The 15948-nt window shown below is 43.5% G+C and overlaps 1 protein-coding gene across 1 annotated transcript in view; it reads left to right on the top strand.

Moving 5' to 3' along the window:
- The window catches only part of LOC118368151 (protein Daple-like), a 112182-nt gene that overhangs the window by 89405 nt on the left and 6829 nt on the right, over nt 1-15948 (top strand). Inside the window, exons 26-32 of the mRNA XM_052495661.1 lie at nt 57-146; nt 942-1223; nt 1603-1694; nt 12920-13123; nt 14395-14460; nt 14618-14686; nt 14905-15152. Coding sequence (XP_052351621.1) covers nt 57-146; nt 942-1223; nt 1603-1694; nt 12920-13123; nt 14395-14460; nt 14618-14686; nt 14905-15152 — 1051 coding nt within the window. The remainder of the gene's footprint in view (nt 1-56; nt 147-941; nt 1224-1602; nt 1695-12919; nt 13124-14394; nt 14461-14617; nt 14687-14904; nt 15153-15948) is intronic.

The following is a 15948-nucleotide window of genomic DNA, read 5'->3' as shown; positions in this document are numbered from 1 at the left end:
AAGTCATTTTGATAATTGAATGTCATAAATAAATCTAACAACTCCTGTGTTTCCAGTGACAAGTTGAACTCGCTCCGGAGGCAGAAGGAGAAACTGGAGGAGAAGATCATGGATCAGTACAAGTTTTATGATCCATCTCCTAAAAAGTTAGTACGGTTACATTTTGATTTGCTAATAATGTAGCTTAGTCAATGAACTATGAATAGGATGACAAATGGCTCCATTAGCAAGCCCTAGAGCCCAGAGTTTTTCCTGGTCAGGTCACATGGTCAGTAAACCCTCCTGCCCAATTGTCCTGTATGCCTATAGCCTACCTTAGCTGTCCTCGTGCTCTCACAGTTTGGATAGAATGTTTGTGCTGCATAAAACCTGTCTATTAATGCCAAATACAATCAGTCCACCATCAAAACAATAGCTTACTATGGATTGTTTCATTATGTAGACAATGTAGTCTAGCCTACTAGCCTATCAATAGCTTCTGTATTTACAGTATTTAGCAGGTATTTTTTTTATATTGCACATTGGAACTTGGGACTCCACGCTGCCGGGGAGATCTTTCTCATCACTCGTAGGCTTACCAGTGTTCACAGAAGGGGAGGTCGCTCTCATGAGTGCCGCTGGGCCTCTCGTAGTCATCAGCCTGGTTTTCTGGGAGAGGAGGAGGAGGAGGGCTGGCACTATTCTTCAGAGGTGGAAGAAAATGAGGAACAAGGCCGCTGCCATTGTCAGGCCAGGGCAGTGAGATCTCTGACGGAACTGGCAGGCTGCTAGTACTAGGTGCTGCATCAGTAGGCCAACTAGCTTACACCTGCCATGGTGTTTCGTCTGTCGAGGATGAGGTGGTAGCTTTGCTGCAGGGGTTTCCACTACGCCAGTGTGACCTATGGGCTGATGTTAGATGGATGTCTGAGTGTAACTGTGATTTCCTTTTTGTCTGTCAGGAGGAACCATTGGGCCGGGGCCAAGGCTCTGGCCAAACTCATCAAGCCCAAGAACAGACAGGACAGCTCCAGGGAGAGGGTGCGGAGCGCCCCTGACATTCCCCTGCCCGAACCTCCCACCTTGGACTTCCCTGACATCCCCACCCCCACGCCTCCCCTTCCACTGCCCCCGCCAGTCCTGCCTCAGCCTGGACTCTGTATGGAACCACTCTCTGGAGGAGAACCACCTTGGACAGGGACACTTCCCTGCCCTCACCCCCACCCCCACATACTCCAGCAGAGGTAAGACAGACAGAGGGGATGTCTACTCATCCAGGGTAGTTCTATCCCTGAATAATGGAAGTTGTCCTGGCCCTACAGTTCTACAAGTCCTCTTTTTTCCCACAAGAGGTAGCTGTAAACTAGCTACACAAAATCTAAAATGTCTTCCTCCTCAAACTCATCTTGCCTTTGTTTTTTTGATGTCTGTTCTTCATTCTCTACTAGTTCAATGGGGATCTGCTGCATGACTAAACATTTTAATAGTTTATCTCGTCATCTTTGTTGGTCAATTTCGGGCCCTGTTCATTTATATAATGCATGCAGTTAACTACTTTCACTCAATCTCTTTCTCCCTCTTCTCTTTGTCATTGTATGTAAAACATAACCCCCTCCTGTTCAGTACCCCCATTCCTTGCCCCAGCCCTGCCAGCAGTACCCCCTGTCACTGCAGCCAAGCGGTTTGGCTTTCTGAGGACAAGGAGCCAGGAGAAGGTTCCCAAGACGCCTCCCTCACAACATTCTCACTCTAGACGCCTTCGCTTCTGGTCCTCCTCTGACATCCCCACCTGCACCACCGAGCCCCTCCCACCCATCATTGGACAGTTCTAACACCACCATCTTCACTCATTCCTCTTTATTACACCACCATCTTCACTCATTCCTCTTTATAACACCACCAACTTCACTCACTCCTCTTCATAACACCACCATCTTCACTCATTCCTCTTTATAACACCACCATCTTCACTCATTCCTCTTCATAACACCACCATCTTCACTCATTCCTCTTTATAACACCACCATCTTCACTCATTCCTCTTCATAACACCACCATCTTCACTCATTCCTCTTTATAACACCACCATCTTCACTCATTCCTCTTCATAACACCACCATCTTCACTCATTCCTCTTCATAACACCACCATCTTCACTCATTCCTCGTTATAACACCACCATCTCCACTCATTCCTCTTCATAACACCACCATCTTCACTCATTCCTCTTTATAACACCACCATCTTCACTCATTCCTCTTCATAACACCACCATCTTCACTCAATCCTCTTCATAACACCACCATCTTCACTCATTCCTCTTCATAACACCACCATCTTCACTCATTCCTCTTCATAACACCACCATCTTCACTCATTCCTCTTCATAACACCACCATCTTCACTAATTCCTCTTTATTACACCACCATCTTCACTCATTCCTCTTTATAACACCACCATCTTCACTCATTCCTCTTCATAACACCACCATCTTCACTCAGTCCTCTTTATTACCCCACCATCTTCACTCATTCCTCTTTATAACACCACCATCTTCACTCATTCCTCTTCATAACACCACCATCTTCACTCATTCCTCTTCATAACACCACCATCTTCACTCATTCCTCTTCATAACACCACCATCTTCACTCATTCCTCTTCATAACACCACCATCTTCACTCATTCCTCTTCATAACACCACCATCTTCACTCATTCCTCTTCATAACACCACCATCTCCACTCATTCCTCTTCATAACACCACCATCTTCACTCATTCCTCTTCATAACACCACCATCTTCACTCATTCCTCTTCATAACACCACCATCTCCACTCATTCCTCTTCATAACACCACCATCTTCACTCATTCCTCTTCATAACACCACCATCTTCACTCATTCCTCTTCATAACACCACCATCTTCACTCATTCCTCTTCATAACACCACCATCTCCACTCATTCCTCTTCATAACACCCCCATCTTCACTCATTCCTCTTCATAACACCACCATCTTCACTCATTCCTCTTTATAACACCACCATCTCCACTCATTCCTCTTCATTACACCACCATCTCCACTCATTGCTCTTTATAACACCACCATCTCCACTCATTCCTCTTTATAACACCACCATCTTCACTCATTCCTCTTTATAACACCACCATCTCCACTCATTCCTCTTTATAACACCACCATCTTCACTCATTGCTCTTTATTACACCACCATCTTCACTCATTGCTCTTTATTACACCACCATCTCCACTCATTCCTCTTTATAACACCACCATCTCCACTCATTCCTCTTTATAACACCACCATCTCCACTCATTGCTCTTTATTACACCACCATCTCCACTCATTCCTCTTTATAACACCACCATCTCCACTCATTCCTCTTCATAACACCACCATCTCCACTCATTCCTCTTCATAACACCACCATCTCCACTCATTGCTCTTTATAACACCACCATCTCCACTCATTCCTCTTCATAACACCACCATCTTCACTCATTGCTCTTTATAACACCACCATCTCCACTCATTGCTCTTTATAACACCACCATCTTCACTCAATCCTCTTCATAACACCACCATCTTCACTCATTCCTCTTCATAACACCACCATCTTCACTCATTCCTCTTCATAACACCACCATCTCCACTCATTCCTCTTCATAACACCCCCATCTTCACTCATTGCTCTTTATAACACCACCATCTCCACTCATTCCTCTTCATAACACCACCATCTTCACTCATTGCTCTTTATAACACCACCATCTCCACTCATTGCTCTTTATAACACCACCATCTTCACTCAATCCTCTTCATAACACCACCATCTTCACTCATTCCTCTTCATAACACCACCATCTTCACTCATTCCTCTTCATAACACCACCATCTCCACTCATTCCTCTTCATAACACCACCATCTCCACTCATTGCTCTTTATAACACCACCATCTCCACTCATTCCTCTTCATAACACCACCATCTTCACTCATTGCTCTTTATAACACCACCATCTCCACTCATTGCTCTTTATAACACCACCATCTTCACTCAATCCTCTTCATAACACCACCATCTTCACTCATTCCTCTTCATAACACCACCATCTTCACTCATTCCTCTTCATAACACCACCATCTCCACTCATTCCTCTTCATAACACCACCATCTTCACTCATTCCTCTTTATAACACCACCATCTTCACTCATTCCTCTTCATAACACCACCATCTTCACTCATTGCTCTTTATAACACCACCATCTCCACTCATTCCTCTTCATAACACCACCATCTTCACTCATTCCTCTTCATAACACCACCATCTTCACTCATTCCTCTTCATAACACCACCATCTTCACTCATTCCTCTTCATAACACCACCATCTTCACTCATTCCTCTTTATAACACCACCATCTCCACTCATTCCTCTTCATAACACCACCATCTCCACTCATTCCTCTTCATAACACCACCATCTTCACTCATTCCTCTTTATACCACCACCATCTCCACTCATTGCTCTTTATTACACCACCATCTCCACTCATTGCTCTTTATAACACCACCATCTCCACTCATTCCTCTTTATAACACCACCATCTTCACTCATTCCTCTTTATAACACCACCATCTCCACTCATTCCTCTTTATAACACCACCATCTTCACTCATTGCTCTTTATTACACCACCATCTCCACTCATTGCTCTTCATAACACCACCATCTTCACTCATTGCTCTTTATAACACCACCATCTCCACTCATTGCTCTTTATAACACCACCATCTTCACTCAATCCTCTTCATAACACCACCATCTTCACTCATTCCTCTTCATAACACCACCATCTTCACTCATTCCTCTTCATAACACCACCATCTTCACTCATTCCTCTTCATAACACCACCATCTTCACTCATTCCTCTTTATAACACCACCATCTCCACTCATTCCTCTTCATAACACCACCATCTCCACTCATTCCTCTTCATAACACCACCATCTCCACTCATTCCTCTTTATACCACCACCATCTCCACTCATTCCTCTTTATTACACCACCATCTCCACTCATTGCTCTTTATAACACCACCATCTCCACTCATTCCTCTTTATAACACCACCATCTCCACTCATTGCTCTTTATAACACCACCATCTCCACTCATTCCTCTTTATAACACCACCATCTCCACTCATTCCTCTTCATAACACCACCATCTCCACTCATTCCTCTTTATAACACCACCATCTCCACTCATTCCTCTTTATAACACCACCATCTCCACTCATTCCTCTTCATAACACCACCATCTCCACTCATTCCTCTTCATAACACCACCATCTCCACTCATTGCTCTTTATAACACCACCATCTCCACTCATTCCTCTTCATAACACCACCATCTTCACTCATTGCTCTTTATAACACCACCATCTCCACTCATTGCTCTTTATAACACCACCATCTTCACTCAATCCTCTTCATAACACCACCATCTTCACTCATTCCTCTTCATAACACCACCATCTTCACTCATTCCTCTTTATAACACCACCATCTTCACTCATTGCTCTTTATTACACCACCATCTCCACTCATTGCTCTTTATAACACCACCATCTCCACTCATTGCTCTTTATTACACCACCATCTCCACTCATTGCTCTTTATTACACCACCATCTCCACTCATTCCTCTTTATAACACCACCATCTTCACTCATTGCTCTTTATAACACCACCATCTCCACTCATTCCTCTTTATAACACCACCATCTCCACTCATTCCTCTTTATAACACCACCATCTCCACTCATTGCTCTTTATTACACCACCATCTCCACTGATTCCTCTTTATAACACCACCATCTCCACTCATTCCTCTTTATTACACCACCATCTCCACTCATTCCTCTTTATAACACCACCATCTTCACTCATTCCTCTTCATAACACCACCATCTTCACTCACTCCTCTTCATAACACCACCATCTCCACTCATTCCTCTTAATAACACCACCATCTTCACTCATTGCTCTTTATAACACCACCATCTCCACTCATTCCTCTTCATAACACCACCATCTCCACTCATTGCTCTTTATAACACCACCATCTCCACTCATTCCTCTTCATAACACCACCATCTTCACTCATTGCTCTTTATAACACCACCATCTCCACTCATTGCTCTTTATAACACCACCATCTCCACTCATTCCTCTTTATTACACCACCATCTCCACTCAATCCTCTTTATAACACCACCATCTCCACTCATTCCTCTTTATAACACCACCATCTCCACTCATTGCTCTTCATAACACCACCATCTCCACTCATTCCTCTTTATTACACCACCATCTCCACTCAATCCTCTTTATAACACCACCATCTCCACTCATTCCTCTTTATAACACCACCATCTCCACTCATTGCTCTTCATAACACCACCATCTCCACTCATTCCTCTTTATAACACCACCATCTCCACTCATTCCTCTTTATAACACCACCATCTCCACTCATTGCTCTTCATAACACCACCATCTCCACTCATTCCTCTTCATAACACCACCATCTCCACTCATTCCTCTTTATAACACCACCATCTCCACTCATTCCTCTTCATAACACCACCATCTCCACTCATTCCTCTTTATAACACCACCATCTCCACTCATTCCTCTTCATAACACCACCATCTTCACTCATTGCTCTTTATAACACCACCATCTCCACTCATTGCTTTATAACACCACCATCTTCACTCAATCCTCTTCATAACACCACCATCTTCACTCATTCCTCTTCATAACACCACCATCTTCACTCATACCTCTTCATAACACCACCATCTCCACTCATTCCTCTTCATAACACCACCATCTCCACTCATTGCTCTTTATAACACCACCATCTCCACTCATTCCTCTTCATAACACCACCATCTTCACTCATTGCTCTTTATAACACCACCATCTCCACTCATTGCTCTTTATAACACCACCATCTTCACTCAATCCTCTTCATAACACCACCATCTTCACTCATTCCTCTTCATAACACCACCATCTTCACTCATTCCTCTTCATAACACCACCATCTCCACTCATTCCTCTTCATAACACCACCATCTTCACTCATTCCTCTTTATAACACCACCATCTTCACTCATTCCTCTTCATAACACCACCATCTTCACTCATTGCTCTTTATAACACCACCATCTCCACTCATTCCTCTTCATAACACCACCATCTTCACTCATTCCTCTTCATAACACCACCATCTTCATCATTCCTCTTCAACTCCACCATCTTTCACTCATTCCTCTTCCTCTTCATAACACTACCATCTTCACTCATTCCTCTTTATAACACCACCATCTCCACTCATTCCTCTTCATAACACCACCATCTCCACTCATTCCTCTTCATAACACCACCATCTTCACTCATTCCTCTTTATACCACCACCATCTCCACTCATTGCTCTTTATTACACCACCATCTCCACTCATTGCTCTTTATAACACCACCATCTCCACTCATTCCTCTTTATAACACCACCATCTCCACTCATTCCTCTTCATAACACCACCATCTCCACTCATTCCTCTTCATAACACCACCATCTCCACTCATTGCTCTTTATAACACCACCATCTCCACTCATTCCTCTTCATAACACCACCATCTTCACTCATTGCTCTTTATAACACCACCATCTCCACTCATTGCTCTTTATAACACCACCATCTTCACTCAATCCTCTTCATAACACCACCATCTTCACTCATTCCTCTTCATAACACCACCATCTTCACTCATTCCTCTTCATAACACCACCATCTTCACTCATTCCTCTTCATAACACCACCATCTTCACTCATTCCTCTTTATAACACCACCATCTCCACTCATTCCTCTTCATAACACCACCATCTCCACTCATTCCTCTTCATAACACCACCATCTCCACTCATTCCTCTTTATAACACCACCATCTCCACTCATTCCTCTTTATTACACCACCATCTCCACTCATTGCTCTTTATAACACCACCATCTCCACTCATTCCTCTTTATAACACCACCATCTCCACTCATTCCTCTTTATAACACCACCATCTCCACTCATTCCTCTTTATAACACCACCATCTCCACTCATTCCTCTTTATAACACCACCATCTCCACTCATTCCTCTTCATAACACCACCATCTCCACTCATTCCTCTTTATAACACCACCATCTCCACTCATTCCTCTTCATAACACCACCATCTCCACTCATTCCTCTTTATAACACCACCATCTCCACTCATTGCTCTTTATAACACCACCATCTCCACTCATTCCTCTTCATAACACCACCATCTTCACTCATTGCTCTTTATAACACCACCATCTCCACTCATTGCTCTTTATAACACCACCATCTTCACTCAATCCTCTTCATAACACCACCATCTTCACTCATTCCTCTTCATAACACCACCATCTTCACTCATTCCTCTTTATAACACCACCATCTTCACTCATTGCTCTTTATTACACCACCATCTCCACTCATTGCTCTTTATAACACCACCATCTCCACTCATTGCTCTTTATTACACCACCATCTCCACTCATTGCTCTTTATTACACCACCATCTCCACTCATTCCTCTTTATAACACCACCATCTTCACTCATTGCTCTTTATTACACCACCATCTCCACTCATTGCTCTTTATAACACCACCATCTCCACTCATTCCTCTTTATAACACCACCATTCCACTCATTGCTTTTATTACACCACCATCTCCACTGATTCCTCTTTATAACACCACCATCTCCACTCATTCCTCTTTATTACACCACCATCTCCACTCATTCCTCTTTATAACACCACCATCTTCACTCATTCCTCTTCATAACACCACCATCTTCACTCATCCTCTTCATAACACCACCATCTTCACTCATTCCTCTTCATAACACCACCATCTTCACTCACTCCTCTTCATAACACCACCATCTCCACTCATTCCTCTTCATAACACCACCATCTCCACTCATTGCTCTTTATAACACCACCATCTCCACTCATTCCTCTTCATAACACCACCATCTCCACTCATTGCTCTTTATAACACCACCATCTCCACTCATTCCTCTTCATAACACCACCATCTTCACTCATTGCTCTTTATAACACCACCATCTCCACTCATTGCTCTTTATAACACCACCATCTCCACTCATTCCTCTTTATTACACCACCATCTCCACTCAATCCTCTTTATAACACCACCATCTCCACTCATTCCTCTTTATAACACCACCATCTCCACTCATTGCTCTTCATAACACCACCATCTCCACTCATTCCTCTTTATTACACCACCATCTCCACTCAATCCTCTTTATAACACCACCATCTCCACTCATTCCTCTTTATAACACCACCATCTCCACTCATTGCTCTTCATAACACCACCATCTCCACTCATTCCTCTTTATAACACCACCATCTCCACTCATTCCTCTTTATAACACCACCATCTCCACTCATTGCTCTTCATAACACCACCATCTCCACTCATTCCTCTTTATAACACCACCATCTCCACTCATTCCTCTTTATAACACCACCATCTCCACTCATTCCTCTTCATAACACCACCATCTCCACTCATTCCTCTTTATAACACCACCATCTTCACTCATTCCTCTTCATAACACCACCATCTTCACTCATTCCTCTTCATAACACCACCATCTCCACTCATTCCTCTTCATAACACCACCATCTCCACTCATTCCTCTTTATAACACCACCATCTCCACTCATTCCTCTTTATTACACCACCATCTCCACTCATTCCTCTTCATAACACCACCATCTCCACTCATTCCTCTTTATAACACCACCATCTCCACTCAATCCTCTTCATAACACCACCATCTCCACTCATTCCTCTTTATAACACCACCATCTCCACTCATTCCTCTTTATTTAACCCCTTCTTTTATCTGTCTTTTATCATCTTTATCTGTTCTTTTATCATCTTTACTTTTTGGCCCTCTGTCATTATTTCCTTACAGAAAACAGATGTCGTAATGCACACATACACACTTATCAAGCTTTCCTCCCATCACAACATACACTGTCTCTCTCTCTCTCACACACACACAACACACACACTGAACTCTGAACTGAACAGGCTAGTTTGAGGCCTCCAGCCTCACACCAGGCACTCCACTCTGGGTAGACCCTGCAGTAAGTAGCCTTGATTGGGATTGGAGACCCCCCTTACTGCAGCCAGCCAGCAGCTTTGCCTACTTCTGTGATAATGAGATATCTGTGTGTCACCTGATATGTTTAATCATGTAAAGTGGGCAACTAGGAAGAGCGATGCCTACCATCCCAATAAAGGCAGTTAATATGTCTGCTCTGTCTCTTAATCTGGCAGCCAGTATCAATCCCATGTTCCACATGGGTGGAGGAATGTTGCGAGGAGAATTACTTGATGGGGCAATCTGCAATATTTACTGCTGTTCAAAGGATTTCTACTTCCCCCCCAGAGTGATATAAATACCACTTAGGGAGTGATTGAGTGTTTAGGTTGCCTGTTAAGCGTTATCCTGTGTTGCATTGGTGATAATGACTGCCTCCAGCTAGCACTATACTCTCCCTGACTCTCCTTGTCTCCCACCCAAACACCACAATCTCACATCTTCCTTTATTCCATATCCTGTACTCTTGTGTGCCGTGTGTCTGTCACTCGCTGCCATGCTTTTTTTTTTACCATCACCATCCATCTCTTTTCCCTCCACACCATTCTTGTCATCCTCTCGCTCAGCCCACCTTGACAATGGCTGTGCTAAAATACAGAATAACTGTTCTATTGGATCTATTGATGTCTGCGACTACTAAACATGGTACGCTTTGAATCAATGACCAATCTCATGCTTGACTGAGGGAGCGAGGGAGCAGGGAAGGGAATTAAAGGCTTTGGCCAGCCATGAGCCTACCAGACACCCTACTGACTGAGGCACTGCTGTCTGTTAGCGTATCAATGCACTCTCTTTTTAAAAATGTATTTCACCTTTGTTTAACCAGGTAGGCTAGTAGAGAATAAGTTCTCATTTACAACTGCGACCTTGCCAAGAATAAAGCAAAGCAGTTCGACACATACAACAACACACATGGAATAAACAAAACATACAGTCAATACTACAGTTGAAGAAAATCTATATACAGTGTGTGCAAATTAGGTAAGATAAGGGAGGTAAGGCAAATAAATAGGTCATGGTGGCAAAGTAATTACAATATACCAATTAGACACTGGAGTGATTGATGTGCAGAAGATGAATGTGCAATTAGAGATACTGGGGTGCAAAGGAGCAAGATAAATAAATACAGTATGGGGATGAGTTAGTTGGATGGGCTATGTTCAGGTGCAATGATCGGTAAGCTGCTCTTACAGCTGGTGAGGGAGATATGAGTCTCCTGCTTCAGTGATTTTTTTAAAGTTTGTTTTAGTCATTGGCAGCATAGAACTGGAAGGAAATGTGGCCAAAGGAGGAATTGGCTTTGGGCGTGACTAGTGAGATATACCTGCTGGAGCGCGTGCTACAGGTGGGTGCTTCTATGGTGACCAGTGAGCTAAGGCGGGGCTTTACCTAGCAGAGACTTGTAGATGACCTGGAGCCAGTGGGTTTGGCGACGAGTATGAAGCGAGTGCCAGCCAACGAGAGCGTACAGGTCGCAGTGGTGGGTAGTATATGGGACTTTGGTGACAAAACGGATGGCACTGTGGTGGACTGCATCCAATTTGCTGAGTAGAGTGTTGGAGGCTATTTTGTAAATGACATCGCCGAAGTCGAGGATCGGTAGGATGGTCAGCTTTACGAGGGTATGTTTGGCAGCATGAGTGAAGGATGCTTTGTTGAAAAATAGGAAGCCAATTCTAGATTTAATTTTGGATTGGAGATGCTTAATGTGAGTCTGGAAGGAGAGTTTACAGTCTAACCAGACAGCTAGTTATTCCTAGTTCTAAGTCCAAACCGTCCAGAGTAGTGATGCTGGATGGGTGGGCAGGTGCGGGCAGCGACCGGTTGAAGAGCATGCATTTAGTTTTACTTGCATTTAAGAGCAGTTGGAGGCCACGGAAGGAGTGTTGTATGGCATCTGGAGGTTAGTTAACACAGCGTCCAAAGAAGGGCCAGAAGTATCCAGAATGGTGTCGTCTGCGTAGAGGTAGATCAGAGAATCACCAGCAGCAAGTGCGACATCATTGATGTATACAGAGAAGAGAGTCAGCCCGAGAATTGAACCCTGTGGCACCCCCATAGGGACTGCCAGAGGTCCGGATAACAGGCCCTCCGATTTGACACACTGAACTTTGTCAGAGAAGTAGTTCTCTTCTGAGATCGAATCAGACAGGAAACTGCCAAGGCCTTCACTTCCTGTTGAAGTAGAACTGTCAGTGTTCTACTCTGTCTCAGCAGGCCAAGGTTCAGCCTGAATAACTAAAATTGGATTTAGCCTAATATACTTTCATTATGACTAATCGGATAGCAACATTGGTAGGTCCAAAATGCCTCTGAAAACCATTGTTGTACGTACCTTGTCATTTGGAAAGGTCTGACTAAAGAAGTGATAATTGAGACTACTGTATATCAGTGTACCGTAGTAAACACGCCAAAGGCCAGGAGTTAACTTGTTCCCTTAGAAAGCTTTTGCTGACGGTAACCCTTCTCTGTTTTAACAAATGTATAGTCCACCTGCCCTAACTGTGTCCACTGTTCAGCAGCCTCCAGCTCAAATGCGTATGCTGTGTACAGAATGGGGTTTGTTTCGGAAGGATGTGGTACCATCATAGATACTCTGTTGTTTGTTTCCCTAGCACTAAACGACAGTGGAGTGTCCAGAGGCAGGGAGCTGTTCCGTGCTTCAGGGGGCAGCAGAGAGGGTGTGAATGGCACTGAGGAGCTGTACGCCAGACGGAGAGGTGTGGAGCTAGTGGGGGCTGCTGCTCACTCCATCCCCGCCAACCACACCTCCACCTCAGGCCTGACACCCAGCTCCAGGCCTGGACGCAGGCCCAAAGGTACATTGGGCCCAATGCCCATGCACTGCCATCTTCAATGACCATGACATAGTATAGGCCCGCATTATGTCCGTTCTATGTCATGAAACAAATTTGCTTCAGCCTCTACTTAAAGTCATTAACCAGGTTTCCATACAGTTTTGTGGCAGATTGGGCAAGTTTGCAATTTTACTGCAACCTATTTTGTAACAAACCCATTGCGAGAGTTGAAAATGCAATTGGAAACACATTGAACTTCTGCTTTTAATGCCCCTTGTTCTCTGTAACCATTACCCATGTTGTTGCTGTAAATGAGAATGTGTTCTCATTTACCTGGTAAAATAAGGGTTAAATAAACGTTATTCAGTACATGGAAACTTCATCACAAAAGTGATTTGTATGTGCACTACGTATTCATGCACAGCATTTTATCTGCAACAAGTCCGTTTGATGGAAACCCCTTTGGAAATGCGCATCTTTTTTTAAATATTTGCATGACATTCTGTCGCCAATTGGATAGAAACCTAGCTGGTGTTCTAGAATAACACCAAACAGGTGACTTAAATCCCTAATCCCCCAGAATGCATTGTTTACACAGTGCTGAAAAATCTGGCTGACAGTCAGTGTTCAGTGCTTTCTAATGGAATAATTCTGCTGTCCTCAGTCAATAATCACAGTCGCGGTCTAATGGAAAGTTTGTTTACTTTTCTTGAAACCTTCTGGTCGAATCTCAGAACCTTGTCCCATCAACTGGGGAATAGATACACAAACACTTACAGGAAGGAGCCTTGTGGTTTTAGACTACATCATCTTGCAGAGCCAGTTTCTACATGATATTATACAGGAGCAACATTTGGATTCAGTATATAGATACTAAGTCGACTATCTATAGTTTATCTATAGGCTGTCATATAGGGTTGAAGCGTGTGGAGAGACATAAGCTTATGGCTATGCTCATGTAAAATGAAAATCTTTAAATTTATGAGCTATACTTGAAATACAGGTGGATCACTTCCTACTGTGTTTAAATACGTTTTAGTTTTTTTCCTACAGCTTGGAGATTACCCTTAATCGCCCTTTACACTACCCGGCCTTTCAGTCTGCACACTTTCAGTTGTAAAGTGGGACAGGAACAGTTAATAAGAGATGTTGGTGCAATGATGTGGTAAAGTTGTGGGGAAATGTCTGTTAAGACCAATGACTCATAACACATACCTTTATCGCTCTTTAAATGTGTGATGACGTGAATGAGTAACTCTCACTTCCCCCTTTCCTGTCTGTGTCCTCTGCAGGTTTCATCTATGAGGACGACTCTCGGGTTCACTCCCCTGATGCTCATCTTGTCCATGGAAACGCAGGTAAAGAACAAGGATGATCAATACATGACGGCTCTGTGTCCCTCTCACTAGGTTTCTTTCATTCTTGCTCAATCTCTTTTTTTCTTATCCATTCTTTCTCTCCCTTACCTCTCTGACCATAGTGAAAATGTAGTCCCCACCATTTCTTTCTCTGCAGGTTATCGACCAGGCTCTGCTGAGCTCAGTCGCAACACCTCCAGCAGCAACTCCCCTGTCAACTGTAAAGGTACAACCAGCATCTATTCCTATCTGCAAACCCTGCAAAGTACCTATTCAATAGATTTTTTATTTTTAACAATCTTTGCTTTCTATACCAGACTTGATGTTACACTAAGCATATCTCCAACCTCTATTTTAGCCTGCTTTTTGGTACTATCCCCAACTACGGACTTAATGAAGTAATTTTCTGCAGTTATCTATCTCTACCTCCCTCTGTCCATCCAGATTCCCTGGAGCACCTGCAGGACCGTTCTGCCAGTCTGTCCAGTGATGACGTAGTGGGCCTTAGTCACGACGTGTCCCACTCCCTGACCCTCCCCTGGAGCGCCATTGTCACTTACGACGCACACGCCCACACCCCGGTCCAGAGGAGTGCACCCCGGCCTGGCAGCCATCGGACCTCCTCCCCTGGCAGCGAGATGGTCACCTTGGAAGAGTTCCTGGAAGAGAGCATCACCCTGTCACCACCCACTGTAAGCATTGACACACACACATGTGCCAACCACTGTAAGCATAGAGAGATAATGTGTCATGGGGAGATGGATGAAGGGTTTGGGATGTAGGGGTACTAGCTTAGTATGGCTAAAAATATTCATCAACAACTGGAAGATCTGGCACATACTATGCCATAAAGTGATGTATGGGGGGGTTGGCATGAATGGCGTTGTGGATATGGCCAGTAGTTTTATTTGACACATATTCTGGGTTGTTAAATTTCACCAGCCACTATAAGCATACAGTGTCATATGGAAATGGATGAAGGCGTTTTGGCTTCTTATGGCCAAATCTCATGTTTTAAATTATGATGTGCAATAATTTAGTCTAGGTTGGCTGAATTATTTAACTATCTCCCAAAAAGAGCCTCTAAAATATGAATGGTCTGAACTAAGTTTGTTTTTTACATCTGCAAATGAGGAATACTGAACAGGTTTCTCTCTTTAAGTCCCCAGTTTCAGATATAAGGTAAGGTCTAGTTCTGTGGTGAGTGATGCCATGTAAAGCACGTTTTTGAGAGAGCGAGAGCACTCATCCTAGAATATCCAAGGCCTGAGGTAGTAGTCCCATCCACCAAACTACCAGGTGTGAAACAGGGAAGGGACTCTGGGGGTATGCTAATTTTGTATAGAGCAAACCTAACTCTATTAAATTAATCTAAACAGTAACATTTTAAATTTGGCAAAGAATTCAAAAGGAAATGAGAGAAATTTCCTTTTGTACTTTAACTACATTACCAGTCAAATGTTTGGACAACACCTACTCTTTCAAGTC

The sequence above is a fragment of the Oncorhynchus keta genome, chromosome 35, assembly GCF_023373465.1.
Source record: "Oncorhynchus keta strain PuntledgeMale-10-30-2019 chromosome 35, Oket_V2, whole genome shotgun sequence".
In the NCBI taxonomy this organism is placed as follows: domain Eukaryota; kingdom Metazoa; phylum Chordata; class Actinopteri; order Salmoniformes; family Salmonidae; genus Oncorhynchus; species Oncorhynchus keta.
The sequence above is the reverse complement of the archived record's forward strand: the minus strand, read 5'-3'. Positions and strand labels throughout refer to the sequence as shown.